The 20,670-nt window shown below is 38.4% G+C and overlaps 1 protein-coding gene across 2 annotated transcripts in view; it reads right to left on the reverse strand.

The window, feature by feature from the left end:
• Positions 1 to 11,770: 11,770 nt before the first annotated feature.
• LOC143020059 (nucleolar protein 4-like) overlaps positions 11,771 to 20,670 on the reverse strand; it is a 283,818-nt gene continuing 274,918 nt past the window's right edge. For both annotated transcript variants that reach the window (XM_076176235.1, XM_076176234.1), the window contains exons 6-10: positions 19,478 to 19,675; positions 18,433 to 18,636; positions 16,830 to 16,994; positions 14,263 to 14,509; positions 11,771 to 13,343 (exon numbers count right to left, since the gene is read on the reverse strand). In XM_076176235.1, coding sequence (XP_076032350.1) covers positions 13,168 to 13,343; positions 14,263 to 14,509; positions 16,830 to 16,994; positions 18,433 to 18,636; positions 19,478 to 19,675 — 990 coding nt within the window. In that variant the 3' untranslated portion in view covers positions 11,771 to 13,167. The remainder of the gene's footprint in view (positions 13,344 to 14,262; positions 14,510 to 16,829; positions 16,995 to 18,432; positions 18,637 to 19,477; positions 19,676 to 20,670) is intronic.

The raw sequence follows: 20,670 nt of genomic DNA on the forward strand, positions 1-20,670 counted from the left end.
CAGCCTTCAAATTGTGTTTCTGGTGCTATGTGAGATGAAAGATTCAGAGCTCCCTGTGCAGATTAGAGTAGTTGGTTCATTATTACCAACCAAAACATACACAGTTGCTCACTGCAGTAGTCCCAGGGAAGAAGTAGAGTGTAGAAGACTGAGTGGATGCAGAAGTAGAGACTGTAGTAGACTGGTACACTTTAGCAAAGTGTCCCTACTTATTACACTTATGACAAGCGACGTCTCTTGCAGGACACTATCCACAATTATGATGGGGACCACCACAGAAATAGCATCAGGACTTTGAATTGGCAGTAGCACAGGTCCTTTCAGCAGAATAAGCAGTTTCAGATATTACAGCAGCATAGGTCATTGGTGTGAACAGGCTCAGATGTTGTAGCAGCACTTACACCAGAGACAGTAAAATGAGAATAAGACTCTGAGGTCTTCTGAGCAACATTGAGTGCCCTGGCTTGATCAACAGCCATACTTAGGTCCAAAGTTTTGTTTTCAAGCAATTGTTGCCTGATTGTATGAGAGAGCAAACAATTGATGAAAGAATCCCATATGTAGTCATCCCGATTCTGTGTAGCAGTAACAGCCTTTAAACTTACAATCCTTGTTGATCAGCTGAAGCTCTTGTAGATACTCATTGTCTCCCCTTTATGCTGCCTACAAGTAGCCAATAGATGTCTCACGAACACTTCATTTTTGGGCTTGACATAGTGGTCTTTGAGAAGATTTATAGCTGATTCATAGGTAGCACACTGCAATGTAACTATATAAGGTAGGAGAAGCAAAATTGATCAATGTATCCAACTTGTTAGGATTAAGATTTGCAATGGATTCCAGGAATCCAGAGAAAATATGATTCCAATGATCCCATTCTCATGCAGCAACAGGTGAATTGGGAGATACATCCAGGCATTCAGGTCTCAGAAATCTGTCCATCTTCAGATCAGGTGCATGTTTTTGGTTGAATAAATTAGGGTATTCTCAAAGAATACTCAGAACCTTTCTTTAGGCTTTATTCAACCAAAAAAAAATCAGAACAGTCTGAAAACAAAACAGAAAATAATATAAGAAAATATACCCATTTTGACTAGGTTAACAAGTACAGTTAGTTAGATAAAGCCCAGTTTACCACATGTCTAAGGGAGGATAGAGTGCCAGAGGAGTGGAGGAGTGCCTGTATAGTTCTGGGAAAAGGGGACAAATGTGAATGTAGTTGGGAATGCTTATGGAAGTGTTTTAAGAGGATTAGGAAAGGAATAGAGGGAGTAATTGGTGAGGAGCAGTGTGGATTTAGGAAAGGTAGATGTTGTGTGGATCAGATTTTTATGTTAAGGCAAATGTGTGAGGAAGCTTTAGGAAAAGGTAAGGATGTTTATTGGGCCTTTATGGATTTGGAAAAGGCTTATGACAGGGTAGACAGAAAGGCACTGTGGAAGGTTTGGGATTGGAGGAAAGCTGTTAAGAGCAGTCAAGAGTAGTAGAGCCTGTGTTAGAATTAGAAATGGAGAGAGCAAGTAGTTTGAGGTAAAGATGGGATGGCAACAGGGGTGTGTCATGTCACCATGGCTTCAATATATACGTGGATGGTGTGGTGCAGGAGGTAAATGCGAGTGTAAGGGGCAGGAGACTGGAGATGGTTAGAGAAAATGGAGAAAAGTGAGAGATAACACAGTTGTTGTTGGCTGACAACATTGCACTTGTGGCAGGGTCAGAGGAGAGATTAAGGACATTAGTGATGGAGTTTGGGAGGGTATGCAATAGGAGAATGCTGAAGGTAAATGTGGGTAAAAGCAAGGTGACATGATTACAGTGGTCAGGTCACTAAAGGGGATAGATTGCCTTGATAGAAGAAATCTCCTGATTAAAGATGGGAGGGCTTTAAGAAGTCATGGAAGTAAATTAAGAAAGACATGTTGAAAAGATGTGAAGAAATACAGTTTTCCATATATATTTATAAATATGTGGAATAGCTTAGAAGGTGATATAGCCCAAGCTCAAACAATACACGAGTTCAAATCTAAATATAATAATTTGAAATCAAATATATAGATTAAGTTGGAACCATACATAAATTTGAGTCTAGGTATGTTAAAAAATTAGAGAATAGAAGACATGACCTTACGAGCATTGCTCATTTCGTGTAGACTACAATTAAGTAAATGCAATTACATAAATACACACACACACACTTCTTAAATGAAGAAACAATGATGGAAGAAAAATGGAACATGTTAAAAGAAATTTATAATGAGGGAATAGACAAATATGTACCAGAGCAGAAGCAAGAAAGGGTGTACATTAAGTGTTGGTACAACAAAAAATGTAGTGAGGCTGAAGATAGAAGATACAAAGCTTGGAAAAGATAGGGAAAAAATTAGTAAGTGGCAAATATATATCAAACTAAGAAATGAATATGTAAAAATATGCAGGGAAGAAAAGAGAAAGTATGAAAAAGACACAATAGAAAAATGCAAGGACCAATCTTAACTATTCTACAGGTATGTGAATGGTAAACTGAAAGAAAAACAAGAATTAGTAAAACTGTGTCAAGGGAATAATGAATATATAGAAGATGTAGAAATGGCTGAAATTATGACCAAGGGGAAAGAAGTCCATGGTATATGTATTCACAATTGAAAGTACACAAAATTGGGAGGAAGGACAGAGAGAAAGATCCCCCCAATGAAAGAAATAACTGTGACACAGAAGGAAATAAGGGACCAAGTAAATAACCTTGATGTCAGAAAATCACAGCCTGGATGAAATTGCAAATTGGATATTAAAAGAATATATAGATGAACTAACAGAGAAAATATGTAAGATAATGGATTACTCACTCAAAGAAGGAAAGGTACCACAAGATTGGAAAAATGCAAATATTGTACCAATATATAAAGGAAAATCCAACTAACAACAAGGAAAATCCAACTAACTATAGACCAGTGTCCCTTACAAGCACAATAGCAAATATATTTGAAAAAGTTATCAAAAGTAGATGGATTAAACATCTGGAAGAAAATTATATACTGAATCCAAAACAATTTGGATTTAGACATGGAATATCATGTGCCACTAACTTGATTTGCTTTTACTCAAGGATAATAGAAATAATGCAAGAAATGGATGGATGGGCAGATTGTACTTTCCTAGATCTACAAAAAGCATTTGATAAAGTACCACTCAAAAAGCTACTAAGAAAAATTGAAACAATAGGTGGTGTACAAGGAAAGTTATTGAAATGGATGGAAGATTTCTTAAACAGGAGAAAAATAAGGGTGGTACTCAGAGACAAGAACTCAAACTGGGAAGAAATAATAAGCAGAGTCCCACAAGGTTCTGTATTGGCTCCAATAATGTTTGCCATATATATAAATGACATGGATGAAGGTGTGGAATGTTATATGAACTTCTTTGCAGATGATGCAAAACTACTAAAGAAAGTAAGTACAGAGGAAGACTGTGAATCACTACAGAAAGACCTGGATAAAGTCTGGGAATGGAGTCAAAAGTGGGAAGTGAACTTCAACATCAAGAAATGTAGTATAATGGAGTTTGGAAAAAGTAAAAATAGAATATCAGGGCAATATAAAATTGGTACAAAGGAAGTTAAAAAAGTTAGCTCAGAAAGGGACCTAGGAGTAATTATCAGCAAAGACATGTCACCAGACAAGCATATCAACAAAATAGTCAGAGAAACCTTCAATTTACTAAGATCAATGAAAGTGGCCTTTGACTACTTGGATGAGGAAATGGTAAAGAAAATATTAGTCACACTGATAAGACCAAGATTGGAGTATGCTGCGACACTATGGACACCCAGTACTAAAAAGAATATAAAGAAATTAGAAAGAATTCAAAGAGCAATGACAAAGATGGCACCAACACTCTCTAAATTGACATACAAAGATTGTCCAAACTGGAACTACCAACCCTGGAACAAAGAAGAGAAAGAGGAGATCTACTGACCATTTACAGAATTATGAAAGGGATGGAAGTCCTCGACAGAGATGATTTATTAAAGTGGGATAAGATTAAAACAAGAGGATTTGAAAAGAAACTCAAAAAGGATAGTTATAGAAGAGATCTGAAAAAGAATAATTTCCCACACAGAGTGGTGGATATCTGGAACAAATTGGAAGAGGCAACAGTGTGTGCAAGAACTATACAAGAATTTAAGAACAAACTTGATGCTGAAAGATACAAAGACAGGTCACTACAAGCATAGCTGTCTTCCCATATAATACAACTAGGTAAATACTCATTTTTTCTTCTTCATGAAAATAACTGTGTTATTCTTGACCATCCTAGCCATATGTGCAGCTATTCAAATTACCATGTTCAGTTGTTAAAACAGCTCAAGTGAGTGCAGATAGAAAGAAAACACATAGAAAAATAAGTGTTCAAGACAGCATTCCAAAATCAAAATAGTACCTGAAAACTAGTGCTCATAGAAATCACTTAATCAATATGTTGCTCCCAGGTATTTGACAATAGTACCAAGGTTGACTCACAGACCTTTCAGGAAAAAAAGCACTGCATTGCTGTAAATGTGGGAATGTTGGGTAACATAATGTTATATTCATGTCTTCTATGTGATATTGACATTAAGGGAGTGCACGGTCAGGAACCAAACTAACTGTTTTGGTACTCCCTTATGATTTTTATTTGTATAGTCAGTTTTATTTTCATTGAAATTTCCTGTCTAAGTTTTTTCACCATGGAGTCGTACGTCCCTCTCTCATTGAACAAAATAGTCCGGCATAAGACCAAAAAATAAAAGATTGTTTCCTCAGACTTCACTGCCGGGAAACCAGCAGCCCTATGGTGTCAGGCAGTGGTCTTGATACCTTTCCATGGATCTCTGGGAAGAAACTTTAGATTGTTCTCCGTGTTGTATTAGTGAAAGATTTTCTTTGCCAGTAGCTGAAATTAATAGAAAGAGCAAGCACCAGTTGCCATATCTCCTGATGTGAAAAGTTGGAGGAAATACAGAAAAGTTGACAGAGAGATCTTGGGCCTGGTTTGACTAAGTACCATCCATTAAGTTGTAACTGTAGATATAAGTGAAAATGTTGTTGGTTTTTTGAAAATAAGTATCAGAAAGATGATTCTGCCATCTGTCTTGCAGGACCATTATTGGTCCCTTGAAACAAAATCTATTGAATAGTTAAAGGGAGAGTTGAGGTAACCTCTTTAGTATGGAGTCATGTCCCTAACTGAACAAAATTATAAGGCAGACAGAACAAAACCTCCAAATTGTATCATAGGAAAAGGATTAATTGTTATATTTTTTCTAGTTGCATACAGTGAAATCATAAATTGGTAAGAAGTTGTTGTTGTTGTTATTATTATTATTATTATTATTATTCATTATTATTATTATTAGATTGAGAGAAGCAAGTAAATGCCTTGGGCGATTAAGAAGTATAATGAGAAATAGACATTTTGGAATGGATGCCAAAGAAGAGATTGTATTTACTTAGTTGTATTTACGGGAAGGGAGCTATGCTCATAGTGACCCGTCTTTGTATCTTTCAGCATCAAGATTGTTCTTAAATTCTTAAAGGGGTGATTGTGCCAACAGTATTATATGGGGCAGAAACATGGAATGTAAGAGAGGAAGAGTTTAAAAGAGTTTGAGATGAAATGTCTGAGAAGTATGGTAGGGGTTACTAGGCTGGATAGAGTGAGAAACGAGGAGGTGAGGAGGAGAGCAGGGGTGGAAAAGGAGTTGGGAGATAGGGTTGATGAAAGAGTATTGGGATGGTTTGGACACATGGAAAGAATGAGTGAAGAAAGATTAGTAAAAGAGGTGTGGAAAGCAGAGGTGCATGGAGTGAACATAAGGGGGAGACCAAGGATGAGATATATGGGGTAAAAAGGATGTTGAGAAAGAAGGGAATGTTTTTTGAATAAGGAAGGGAGAAGACAAGATAGGGGTGAATGGAGAATGATTGTATATTGATGATGCTGTGATGCATGGAAGGGAGTAGGTGGAGATGGGGGAGTCAGGGAGTGGTTAGGTGTGAATGATATTTCAACACAGCTTGAAGGGATTTCTCCCTGTCTTCTCTTTTTCTGCATGAAGGGACGGAGATTGGGGGTTGTCGATTAAATGAAGCAGCCTTGCTGTGGATGTGTTGTGACTTACTGCATTGCTTCTGACCCAGGACAATGGACAATATGCAGGGATGACCCATCATCCAGGAGGAGCCAAGAAAAGAGGGAGGGAGTGAGGGGTGGTGAATGGGAGTGGAGTGGGTGAGTATGAAATAGGTGGGAGTGGAATAATTACTTTTGACTCTGGCTACCTCCCTTGTAAGGGGGAAGAAGTCCATGGTATATGTATGAATATTTATAATAATAATAATTATTATTATTATTATTATTACTATTATTGTTGTTGTTGTTATTGTTGTAGTAGATGGAAGGAGACATAAGTGAGTGCAGGCACTATAATTTGCTGTAAAGCAATACTCCTACACACCTTAAATATAGAGAGAAATACTGTATAAAGAAAATGGAGAAATGAGTGGACAGCAAAATAGATTGTGACTGAGATACTAAAACAAAAGTATTATGAATATGTACCTGTATTAAAATATAGATATTTATTGCATAAACATACATGAGAGGAATGGCAAGTCATGATATTTCCTCAGCTGGGTTATCCCCACTCCTTCATTATATGGCAACCCCCATCTTCATGCACGCAACAGGGTAGGTAAGAACATTCCTTCTGGCCATTCCTTTCATCCATTCCCAACTTTCCTCGATTCACTTGAATCTTTTGCAGTTTCTACTAATAGCAATACTTTCATAAATTAGTGGCAGAAACTGTTATGATTTTTACTTTGTAATTGATTTTTAGCTGTAGAAACTTGGAAAATTTGTACTTTGAGAAGTTTAAGATTTCAAAGCCATTAATAATGACCTCAATCTTGCATTTTAATCTTATTGCATTGGTCTGCTAGGTGTTGACTGCTGATGTGTTTTTCATGCACAAAGTTTGTTTAATGTTCCTGTTCAAAGAGGATACAAGCGCAAGGAAGATTAGTCAATCACTTTGTTGGCTTGTTTTTCACATAGGGGAGATCTATTGCCCATAGAAAACTGGCTATGGCCACCAGCTCAGCCCATAAGTTATTCAGTGATTAGATCTTGTGGAGCTGTCGAGAGTGAGTGTAGAATTAAGTGGTGTGTCTTTTCTGTGGTGGATGCATAAAAGGTAATGTATTTAGTGTATGTTGCCAGGCCGATTTTGTGTTGGTACTGTTTTATTGTGGGTAGTGATTCCTCAAGGAAAAATACCACAAAGAACCATTCAGATTCAGGTTGGTCTCTACCATGGTCTCTTTTGCAGATGACCCACGGGTATTTTCTGACACCCTGATTATTAACCCACAGAGTTGTATAAAAAAAATTCATGTGCAGATTTTTTTTTTTTTTTTTTCAAGGCAAGAGTAATTAATTACTACTGAAATGAACTCCACCCACCACATTAATCATGTGGAAAAGTCCTGCCTTTTTTTTTAATCTTATTCATATTGAACAGTATTTTGTGTATTTGTAGCTGATATGTGCTGAGTACATGTAAAAAGAATCAAATGTAGTTTCTTCTTGTAAGTGTACTACTCAAATATGGTGTCCAAAGTATTTGTGTAATTAAGTAATGATGATAATTGTTGCCTCAATTTTCACTGGAAACCCACAGCCCCACAACAGCTAGGAATGGTCCTGAGGTCCTCCCATAGATCTCTCTGGAGAGAAACATTGTGTTCTTGTTTGTGTTGCATTAGCGTGGTTCTGTTTTTGTGTCATTGGCATATAAATTATTGGTAGAAGGAGGAAAGCAATCCTTGGTTGTCTGTTCTTATTTTAAAAGGTGAAGGAAATACATTTGAAGTTTGTGGAGATCTGGGGCCTAGTGTGGAGACTTGAATGTCAGCCTGTTGGGACTGTCTTCAGGATGAAAGTAAGGATGTTCATAAGTTTTGAAGATCGGTGGCAGGGAGTTTGATTAACTGACATTTATCTTGTAGGACCACCACTTTCAGGCACTCGTTGTTAATCTCTATGTAACTGAATAACATGTTATTGACTTATCATCTGCATATTCTCTTTTTGACCAAACATTGTATTTGATATGAAGTCTTATATAATGCTCAATTTTTATTGCACACCAGAATTGCTTACCTTCAAGCTAAAGGTTTGGTGTTTGCAGCTTCCAGAAATATAGTGTTCTCTAAGGATAATCTTCCACTACATTTGCTCAGTAATGATAAATCTGCTTGTGATATTTATGGAGTGAGTTTATAGGGTATTTTTTATAGACAGTGGCTTTCAGAGTTTCATTCTGTAGTCCGCCTCATAGAAGAAGTGACTGTTGTTAGGAAGGGCTATTTGCATATATGTATACAGTCACTTGTCAAATAGCATTTCTTATATTTACAATTCATATAGTATTACACTATAGATATTTCTTAAACATGTTATTGTATTGCACTTTTCACTCATCAGCACAAAATGATTAAAAGTTACTATTGTGAATCTTGATTTATAATACATTCCTTCAAATAGATTATGAGCTAGTTTTATATATATCCTGACATTTTGAACAACATCCATTGGTCACCAGATGAAATCAAAGGATGGATGAGGCAACATTTTTCAAGTTGCCAAGTATTGTATCATTTTGAGTTCACTAGATACTTTATATTGTTTCAAGAATACAGGTCACTAATACAACTATTCTAACAATTACATTTATTTCCATCATTAGTACAAAGATAATTCATCTGACATATAACAAGGATCACACAGGCGCACGCGATTTATAACTGATAATTGAAATATAAAGTGAAAAAGAATTGACATAACTACACATATTATGTAACCAAAACTACTTGTCTCCTTTATACAAAACTTCATTACAATGGTCTTGATTTCTTCATTGCTAAGTTCATTGTATTTCAGTCTTTTCACAACTACCAGGGAAAGATCTTACTTCCCACAATGCTGCTTATGTTAACACTATAGAAGCCAAAACTCTTGTAAACTGGCAGCAGTTCACAAAATTATGATTTTGTTTCTGCCAAAGTATGATAATATTTTCTTTCACTTTTACAGCACAGCAAGAATCCCTTGACACAAGGGATTAACTAATGATGGTTTGTAGATGTATTGTATTTTGTCACTGACTATTTACCAGCACTGGTTTGTAGACATGACAATTCAAATTGGTCTCTCATGTACAGTATATATACAACAAATCATAAAATTTCAAAGGCGAAGTCAGTGAGATCTGAATAGAGATTACATATCAGATTATTAGAATTCCAACTATAGTGACTAAAACATGGATCTAAATTTCTTTGAATAACTGTTGTACAAGTTAAATGTATGGCAGTATGAATATATTAAATGTATATGTGTATGTGTATACTTATGTGAATGTGTACATGTTTATATATATATATGCATTAGTAAGTACATGTGTATATATATGTTTCCATATGCATTGAAATGTATTTACTTACATGAGTCTTACAGGATTGGATTATACTCTATATTTAACTAGATCAGTTTTATGATGTTCTGTTAAACTCTTAACATCCCATCTCCCTTTTTTTTATAGTTCAAATTAAAAGAAATTTGGTTTGAGCTCTATTCAGAATGTAGATCATCATTCCAATGGCTTTATGATTAGCCATCATGGCTTACACCTGACACTGAGTACCAAGGATATACTCAATTTATCAATGTTTTACTCCAGTTCTCGGCAGAGGTGTTTTCTTCACCACATCCAGAGCGTAGGAGCAGATTTTTGTAGACCATGTACATTTATATGTTTGTGTATATCTATTGATTTATGTATGGTGACTGGTATGTAACTTATGTTGATACAAATAGAAAGATAAATAAAGTAATAAATAGTGAATTGATTAAATATGCAATGAATATGATCTAGATTTCTCCCATGAATTTTTGTTCTTAGACTAGGTATTGGTACAAAAAACAAATGCAAATTTTTCCATTACACTATAGTTTGAAATGAATGAAAGAACAATGGAATATAAGAGGAGAAATCAATGATGGTGATTGTGATTGTAGATGATGTGAAAGGTCATGAGAAGGTAATGATGAATCCTGTGATCCCATGAGATCATCCAATTGTAGTCTTTGGTTTACCTTGCAATGCTGGAAGACAATTAAGACAGAGAACCCAACTGAAATAGATGTGCTTGAGAAGTCTCTTCATCTGCAACTTGCTAGAATCTTTTGATAGACTATAGAGGTAAAAGAATTAGGGGTAGGAAGTGAAGATTCTATCCTGCACTCCCACAACCTCCACTGCTGTCTTCTGCCTTACTCTGGTCATGAAGCTTTACTGCTCATGGCTGTTCAATGCCAGTCTTAAATGAATGCTAACTTTAAATGATTACAGCTATTGCTGTTGTCACTTTTTCTTCTTTTGCAGTCTCAGCTGATGGCTTTTCAGCTATTTTACTCAAACCAAATTTGTTTTTGTACACAACGAGAATGGAAAAAAAGCAGCATGAATAAATTAAAGGATGCAGGACAGCAGTTGCATCTTAAGAGTTGGCATTGGTCAATATACCCGTTTTCTTCAGCAAAATGCTTCCTTCATTGCATCAGTTCTTCTCATTTGTCCTCTGGCTACAGAGTGGGTCTGCTCAAGACAAAACTGCAACAGTTTAGCACCAACAGAAAAAAAGAGCAAAGTAGAATGAAAAAAAGATCAGTTTGATTAGGAATGTAAGCTTGTCAGCAGAATTAAAAGATTTATAATCTGTCTTGAACAAAACAGATCTTCTTTGGAAACCTCAAATGTTCATGCATTAGATATTTACCCATTTTGCACAAGAATGTATAAATCTTTGTATCACTGCATTTGATGTTATTGACAGTGATTTCTCTTTTTCCAATATGAATACAGCAAACCTATTAAGAATGAAAATAACTAACTCAAATGGAATGATATAGAACATACATGACTAGAATGGATGATCAAAATCTTTTAAGCGACATACAAGCTACAATATCAGAAAATTGTATATGAAAACAAAAATACTCGCAAACACAACAAAATTGTACACAATGGCATCAAAGGGGGTACATTTCATCTATACCTCACATAACATAAACATTAAAGCTTCACCCAAAACATGCCACCCAGCTGAGCCATTTGCTTGAGCCAAGGCTCATGCCATCAGAGCTTCCTCATGTACAGCATGCATGATTTTTTTTTCTTTTTCTTTTTTTTAATATATATTGGACCTGAGTCAGCTATGGCGCATGGCTCTTCAATGAATTGGGTGAACTTGTAGCACACTTCCTGGGAATCCACACTCAGGGCACAACAAATTGTTTAACTTGTGGCAATACAAATAGATTCCAATTACTTTTTAGAATCTTGTTTTTATATGTTGCCTACATAAAACATGACACTCATCATCCTACAACAGTACACAGCTTAACCATTAAGGCTATGGTATTTACAACTGGATCTCTAGCTTGATGATTGGCTTTGATATCCTAGCATACTTGTACACATACAAATCACATTCAGAGAGTTGGAGGTGAAGAGGAGGAACTGGGAGCGAGAACCTGGCTGTGGTGTTTGGAGAGCAATGTGGAGCTGTGGTTGATAGTCAAAAAATTGACTTCTAATTGGCTGCATCACTAAAAAATAAAAAAAAGTCTCTTGACCTAAGTAGAATTAGCCTCTGGAATATCTTACTTTGTATTGTTTTTTTTGTTTTTTTTTGTTTTTTGTTTTTTTGTTTTTAGCTAGGAGTTTAGAGGTTCTGTACTATTGAAAACAGGCACTTCATATTTCCTTTGACCACTGCCTATGGCACAAACCCAGACATACTCTTGCATCACAGCTTAGCCATATCAGGCCATTAAACAATTCAGTTCCAGTCACTTAAAACCAACTGCTGCTGCACTATACAGTCTTTGCAATCCTTATGCTCTCAGTCATAGGAAATTACATCGTTCTTCCAGTCACCAATAATTATTAACACACTCCATTCTATGCATTTACCACCCTTTTCAAGCCGCTGAATTTGCTTATCACACTATGCAGTTAAATGGAGAACTTTCCTTATACACTTCCATTCTTTTAACACTGATAGTTTCTTATTTCTTTTAATTTTGAAAATTCATTTACAGGACTTCTCCAATATTCTATGTAATATTGGAATTGTCCAATAGAAGCTATAGACCACGATTTTTTAGAAAATTCTTGTTTCTATCTAGTCAGAAATTTTATACATTCAGTCTTTTCCAAAGCCAGTCACTAAAATTCTCTTCTTAAACTCTCCTGTTACTTATATTGTACAATATACTTTTGCTGGCAAAATAAACTATTCACTATAATTTTCCAGTGATTTGATACACCACAAATTTACAAATCTTTTGTCTTCTCTCACATCCACACTTAGTGTGTAGTGCAGTTTAGCGCTGCCATCATCACACTATATATATTTGGTGTTGATAAAGTACTTCCATGACGATGAACAAAGTCACTGCCACTTGACTTCATATTGCAAGATGCCATCACCAGCTGTCATAAAAATACCAGAAGATTCCAAGAAAGCTTCTGTACATCGACAGTGCCACACTAGAGGAAAAAAATGTACCGAGTACTACAGGGCCATTTCCTCAAGATAGAAATTTCATCTTTGATCTCTTCTCTGCTAGCCATGTCACTACTGCATGCAAACTTGAAGGGGCAGTATCCTCAAGAACTGAAGGAGAGACAGGAAATCGGACATGGTGCAACTTGACAGCTAAACGTAGGGGATGGCCACCGGGTAGTCCCCTATATTGTTTTGGCTTCTAGCAAAGTTTCATACATCTATGGTATCAGGAGGAAAATTTTTGGACTTTGCTTCCAAATTCATTAGTTTGAGGTGAACGACAATAGGACTAAAAGAGTCACATCGAAGCTAAATCCATATTTTACTGGAGCTGTGTGGAGACAGTCACAGTGAAAGTAAATTAAATCCTTGTACCGGCATTGAGCAATCTGTAGTTTGGACCCACGAGGACCAAATCCAACTAATGTACTGTACTGCTCATCAAAAACGCAAACGAAATTGGACTAATGTGTGACCTTGCTTTCTGTTTCTATGGAGCCTGCTGGTGCATCAGAAGGTTCTCCAGTTCATCAGCAGACCTGAGGAGGAATGCCGCTGACTCTCGGTACCCAGTGATGAGCTGACGAACAGCGGCAACCTCCACTGCGTTAAGAGAAGGGCGGGGCGGCTTAGCACTGGTCCCTTTCACACTCAAGTCAGTTGGACCTGCCAAGGAAGAGAGTCAGGGTTAGTTACAAAGGATTACAAAGGCGGAGCATGCTGACAGGAGACCTTTTGGTCCATATCTAGGTCGGATGCAAACATTTTTTTTCATAATAATGAAATAATAAATAAAAACTATAATAATGTAAATAAATAAAATAAATAAATGCATAGGTATAGTTAAATAATAAAAAAAGGTAAATAGTAAATAATAATAAATTGACATATAACTAATAATAAATGAAAATCAAACAGACAAATGATAAAACAAAAACAATATAAAATAAATTATAATCATTACAGCATCTTGCTTAGGTGTTTATCTAAATGATTCTTAAAGCTTCGAACTGAACTACATTGCACTACCTGTGCAGGAAGTTTATTTCATTCATTAACTACATGGTTGGCAAAGTTGTTGGTGGGCAACAACAGCACAGTCAGTTCAGAAAGTTTCTACAGTGTTCAACAACTGAAACCTGGTTATGTCAGTTTTAAGTCGTAGAAAATTTTGTGTCACTGTGATAATCAGGATGTTTTTCCTCCTTGAATTTACAAGAGATTAGCCAGGATTCAAAGATCAGGGGTTATTCAGGAAGTTACATGTTTTTTTTCAAGAATGAATAAACAATCTTTGTTACTTTGACACAGCTTAGTACTTTTGTTGTAAGAGTGACTTAGATAAAGCTTCACCAAAAGAGAACTGTCTGACAGTCAGTCAATATGTCACACTAGTTGGACAATTTTCTGCCAAATCCAGCGGGACATCACCAATGTGTTATGTATGAAATTTAGCAAAACACTAGTACATCTCAAGTGTTCCTACAACAACTAATAAAAACAAAGAAAGTTTTATTTATTAGGCATCTTACAAAACACACCTAATGGTATTGCCTTAAAACCTGTTTGCAACAATCATACATACCATTAGCAACAGCTCCCGATGCTGCCACAGAGAGGAGAGGTGACATGGTATTCTGAGTATGGACTGTTGATCCTGTCAAAGAGGACATTTTCTGGAAACTCTGCTGGAAGGTAGACTGGAACATGCTAGAGCCATTCAGGGCCTTGTTCTCTGCTAAAGGTCGCTCCAGGGCCTTGGCAAGGGCGGACATGTGGGGGGCGGCATCGGGCTTTGACTCTACCAGGGGCAGGGGCTTGTCAGTCAGGACCTGCAAGGAGGAGAAAACAATGCATGAGGGTATGGGAGGAGACTGCAGATTAAAGTTGGGGTGGGATGGAGGAGTGTGCAGGTTATGTACAGCATAGCATTTATTAATTTCTCTATTTATATATCCATTCATTTACCTATTTATATTTTTTTGTGGGTAAGGTCAGGTGAGTTTATTCATCAGAGTAGCCAGAAGTGTTAAAACTAGATATCTCTTCAGTGTGTGTGTGTGAGTATTCACCTAAATGTATTTACCTAATTAAAGTATACAAGAAAGGAGCAACGCCCATTGGGTTCTGTCACATATTCTCTGATTTTCTAACATACCTACACTCAAGTTCATGTACAATTCCAACTTAATCTATATCTTTGATTTCCAATTATCATATTTAGATTTGAACCCGTGTATTGTTTGAGGTTGGGCTATATCACTTTCTAACCTATTCCACATATGCATTTATATAGAAAATTGTATAGTTTCACATATTGTAGACATGTGGTCTTTCTTAATTTGAGATCGTTACTGATAATTGCGCCGATATCCTTTTCACTATCCACTTTTGTTAACGAATTTCCAAATAACTTGTAATCGTACTTACTGTTATTTTTACCTATGTGCATAAGCTTGCATTTACTTGTGTTGAATTTCATTAGCCACTTTTCAGACCACTGTTGTAGTTTATCTGAATCTTCTTGAATATCTAATTGGTTTAAATGATCATTTGCCATTCCGCACAGTTTTGTATCATCAGCAAATTTGGAGACAGGTTTCAGTCTCTTGTCTGTATCATTTATGTATACTATGAATAGAAGTGGCCCAAGAACGGGGCCCTGAGGAACTCCACACGTAACATTTTTCCATCTAGAAGTTTTGCCATTTAGAACAACTCTCTGTTCTCGATCGTTCAACCAATTACTAGTCCAACTTAATAGGCTACCACTTATTCCGTGTGAAGCCGGTTTAGTAAGTAGTCTTTCGTAGGGGGTATTGCTAATCGGTGGAAAATGGATAAAAACCACAATAAGAGGGTCACTAAGAATTCGAGGGAGTGAAAATGACTGCACAATGTCCGTAGACTTATTGGTGGGACTTTGCTGATCTACGTGACAAAATTCGTCAATACACGGGAACAGGAACTGAAGGAACACTCGGAGAGTGACCTAACGGTACATTTCCCATTATGACTAATTCGATCAACGTGGCCGATCGGACCGAGGCACTTGCGTCTGGAGGTGAAAAATGACATTTCAAGTCCCGCAAAGAGAGCGAAAACCTAACATCAGCAAAGGTAAGTAATCTTTCATCCATACGGCTATCATGCTAAGCCACCTCACAAAGCGTGTAACGGCTGGAAATTGAACAAGAAACCTGGACAAGGGTTGCTGCATGTCTACCTACAACTGGGCAACCGCAGATGAACCTCGTTTTGCTCCCTCGTCACGTGGACAAGGCGTCGCTAGGGTGATATTGATCTTCCTCTTTTTCTCAGCTAAAGAAGAGGTTCCTTCGGTCCAAAAGACCTTGTGGGTGGTTTGCTGTCCCCCTTCTCTCTCTCTCTCTCTCTCTCTCTCTCTCTCTCTCTCTCTCTCTCTCTCTCTCTCTCTCTCTCTCTCTCTCTCTCTCTCTCTCTCACACACACACACACACATAGGGAGTTCGCAATTAACGTGGGGGACTACCAGTCAACTCCCAACATGTGTATATGTGTACATCTCTGAACATTTGTACTTCTATGAACATGTGTACATCCGAACATATGTACATCTGAATATGTGGACACCCCTGGACATGTGTACATCTCTGTGCGTGTACTTCTCTAAACATGTCTGAACATGTATGCATCTGAATGTGTGTACATATCTGAATATATGTACACTTGTGTACATCTGAACGTGTGTACATCTTTGAACATATGTACATATTTGCGTCTCTGAAAATGCGCACATCTTCAAGTATGTGTCTGAATATGTGTACATCTGCGCATGAGAGCATTTTTCCACATATGTACATCTCTAAACATGTGTACGTCTCTAAACGTGTATACATATATGAATATAAGTAGGTCTATGAACATGTGGACATCTCTGAACATGTATACATTTTTTAACAGGGTGGAGGAGGAGGAGGAGGAGGAGGACGAGAACGAGGAAGAGGAGGAGTACGAGGAAAGGACGAGAACGAAGAAGAGGGGGTCGAGGAGTAAGAGGCAGAGGAGGACAACGAGAAGGAGAACGAGGACAAGAGGGCGGGGGAGTATGGGTTGCTGCTGAGGATGACAACGAGGACAAGAGGACAGGGTCGTCTGGGCTGCTGTACTGACCTGCGCATGGGTGGGCGTGGGTTGTGGGTTGAGCGGGTTGGGTTGAGAGATGGGTTCGAGGCCAAGCCTCATCCTCTTGGCGTTCTGGGCTTCGTTCTCACAGGCTGTGGCCAGAATCTGCTCCGCCTGGATCGAGGTCAGGTGGGGTGGCGTCGGACGCGACGGCTGAAGGGAACAAGAGAAAGAAACCATTAAGTCAAAAATAAAGAGAAAATAAAGAATACCTGATCAGCTTACTTAACAGATCATTATCCTTTCCATTTATTTATATTTATCTATATATTCATTTATCAATTTATCTATATATATTTATTCGTTTATTTATTGACTTATCTATTTATTTATCCATTTATTTATTTGTTTGTATTTATTTATTTACTTATTCAACTCACGAGGCGAAGATGACATACCTCCCCTCCCTCCCCCCTCCATCAACGGCGGCGCCAGGAATTTTTAGTTGGGGAGGCTAAGGGGGGGGGGCTGAGCAAATTTTTGGGGGGGCTAATAGTAATATGATAATACACATATATTATCCTCATTTCAGAAGGGGAGGGGGTTAATGGTTGGGCTAGCACTGATGGCTGACAAATCTTTAGCCCTGGCAATTAAAAATTCCACTTAATAAAATTATTTCAATGAGTGTTTTAAATTTTCAATTTGCTCATTTCAGTTGGGGGGGCTAATGGTGGGGCTGGCTAAAGCCCCCCCAAGCCCCCCCCCCTGGCGCCGCCACTGCCCTCCATCCGCCTCTGACCCCCAGGCCAGACTCCCGGGTCATCTCTCTTCTTTCGCCTGTCAACACCGGCCACTCTCGGGACGGGACCTCCCTGGAGCAGCTACTTCAACTCTCTCCCAATGAACTACATCAATCAACCCTCCAAATCGAAGTGGAAAACGGGGTTCAATCAACAACTCCACCCCAGGTGAAGCCCTTTACTTATTTTATTTTGGTTAACGCTAGGCTGTTCTATTCAGTTGTTACACGGGCTGGGCGGGAGGCGTCTGTCGTAGGATTCCTCAATAGGACTTCAAGTTCTTTTTTCGTTCACAAAGCTGAACGAAACTTTCGAACCTCGTTCAAATAGGTTCGCTCATTTTAATTCGATAGGGGAACTTTTCTTTTCTGGTGTTGCCATATGTATTGTTTTGCAATTCTTAGATTTCGCTGAAATGCAAATTTAATTCCCAGTGTACATTTGGATTAAAAACTTCCTTTAGCGGATAATATGATTTGTGGTCATTAAAGAGTCTCTGCCAAGTTAAGATGAAGTTAACTAAAAACTTAAGACTAATGTAATTTAAGATTGTTGCGATGACTCTCAATCCCAAGTTCCCCCCCCCAACCTCCGCGAGTGATGCAGGACACTTCGCAATAAAAACCCCAAACCCATAAAGTAGTCGAAGTTCGTGAGTGACGACGATTTGAATCAGTGTGGTTGAAATGGTCTCCAGAAGAAGAAGAAGAAGAGGAAAAAGAAGAAGAAAGGAGCAGGTCGAGAACTTCTGGGGGTTTTTGGGTTCTGCAATGATTCCCCGTCGAGGAACCTGCAGCGCATCAAGAACCCGCTTGCTCCTGCAAGGAAAACATGACACTCAGTCTCACCGTTTCCCAGCCGTTGGTGTCCCGTGTCCGCTTGTTTCTCCGGCAGCTCTTGAGATAAGTACGAATTCTCTTTCTTGTCCGGTCTGCAAACTCCGGGAACTGTCTAGCGCAGGCGTCGATGATGGCCTGAATCTTCTCTTTGGGCTGTTTGCTGATGGGGACAATGCGGTCCAGGTTTTCGTCCACGAAGAGACGTACGAACATCTGTGGGTTCGGAAAAGGGCGTTAAAGATAGTAACATCTACGGAAAAGTCGACAGAAAATATCGAAGTAGAAAGAAAAAATGCGAGGAAAAATTTGAAGTAAAAAAAAAAGAAAAAAAAAAGAAAAAGAAAATTAACAAACAATTGAGGGATCAAAACACTGACATCCATGAAAAACTTGAAAAAATAAACGAAAAAAAAAGTGATTACATTATGACATATCACACACGCCAACGGGTCGTATTTACTAAAAGACACAAATGAATGTCATGACTTTATATTTTCCTCTGTCTTCTTCATTATACTCTTCCTACATTTTCCACGACATTTTTTTAAAGAACACTTTCAGGAGGATATGCACTTAATACAAATACTTGTTCAAAAGAAACTATTTTTTCTGCCGAGTCAAAGGCTGGGCGGGCAGCTCATAATATCGTGGCCATAAAAGATTCTTTTGTGAAAAAAACTGAAGCAAACTGTGATTAAAAACTATCAAAGGCAGAGCAAAGAACTGTAAATGAGTGTTACTGTGTGTGTGTGTGTGTGTGTGTGTGTGTGTGTGTGTGTGTGTGTGTGTGTGTGTGTGTGTGTGTGTGTGTGTGTGTGTGTGTGTGTGCATGTGTGTATGTATATATATATACATATATATATATACATGTATATATATATATATATATATATATATATATATATATATATATATGTGTGTGTGTGTGTGTGTGTGTGTGTGTGTGTGTGTGTGTGTGTGTGTGTGTGTGTATGTGTGTGTATGTATATGATAACACGTGCACAAACATAAGCTTCATTGCTTAAGCCAAGTGTACTTCATGCGAGGAACTCACATTGAAAGCCTTAAGGCGCTCCGGATCATAATGAGCGTCTATTTTATCGTCGTCGTCATTATCATCCCCGTCGTCATCTTCATCGTCTTTATTACCGTTGCTGGATGTGTCTTCTGGATTGCTGGCCGTATCCAGGGGCATGGTCGTGTCCAGGGGCGTCCCTGAGGCGCCACGCTCGCTTCCAGGGGGGGACGGGCTCTGCGGAAGGGAAAGAAGGATCTTAAGACGTGCTATCTCCTAAGGAGGAGGCATGGGGTCCCTGCCGAGACGTGAAGGAGGGAGAGGAGGGAGTACGGTGACGTGGTGAAGGCTTATAGTGTAGTGATGATATGTTCAGTGATGTTCAGTAGTGGACAAAGGTGCTTGTACAGGGATGGGGGGTACAAAGGCTGCTAATTTCCGATAAGGATGTAATTTGGAAAATTAGAAATAAACATAATGAAGAGTACACACGTGCGCACACACACGCACGTACACACACACGTACACACACGCACACACACACACACACACACACACACACACACACACACACACACACACACACACACACACACACACACACACACACACACACACACACACACACACACACACACACACACACGAGCTAGTGATGGTGACATGACACAACACAATGTTGCGCAAAAGTCTGGGGATCCGCGGGTTGGGGGGGTGGGGGAGGGGGGAAGAACCAAGAATAGGAAAAGGAATGTCAGATGAATAGGGATTAGGTTCCCCTACGAGGCTGAGGACTCGCAGGAAGGAGCAATCACGAGCAGTACTTCGCACTGGGAATCACCACAATTAAGAAACTTCCAATATTCGGAACGAGAAGTTACCGAAACCTATATAATTCCGAATTTTAGAGATTTTAGACAAAGATAACAAGTTGTATTACAGAAAAAATAAGGATTTTATAATCACGGAGGTAAAGAAGAAACACTAGTCAGAATGGATGGAGGAGGAGGATGAAGAGGAGGGGAGGGGGGGAGGGGGTGGGTGAAATGTAGGCTGGAGGGGTAGTAGGGGGTTGGAGGGGGTGGACGTTGCAAGATAAGGGAGGAAAAGAGGGTGAGGGGATGACCATATAGGCCTTGGTTAACTGAACACAGACGACCTCTCCCTCCTTCAAAACGAAGGAAAAGTCCTTTTGCAGGAACGTGCTTCCAGTATCCGAAAGGAAGAGGAAG

This window comes from Oratosquilla oratoria, chromosome 38 (assembly GCF_046742065.1).
Source record: "Oratosquilla oratoria isolate Oo_2021 chromosome 38, ASM4674206v1, whole genome shotgun sequence".
In the NCBI taxonomy this organism is placed as follows: Eukaryota; Metazoa; Arthropoda; class Malacostraca; order Stomatopoda; family Squillidae; genus Oratosquilla; species Oratosquilla oratoria.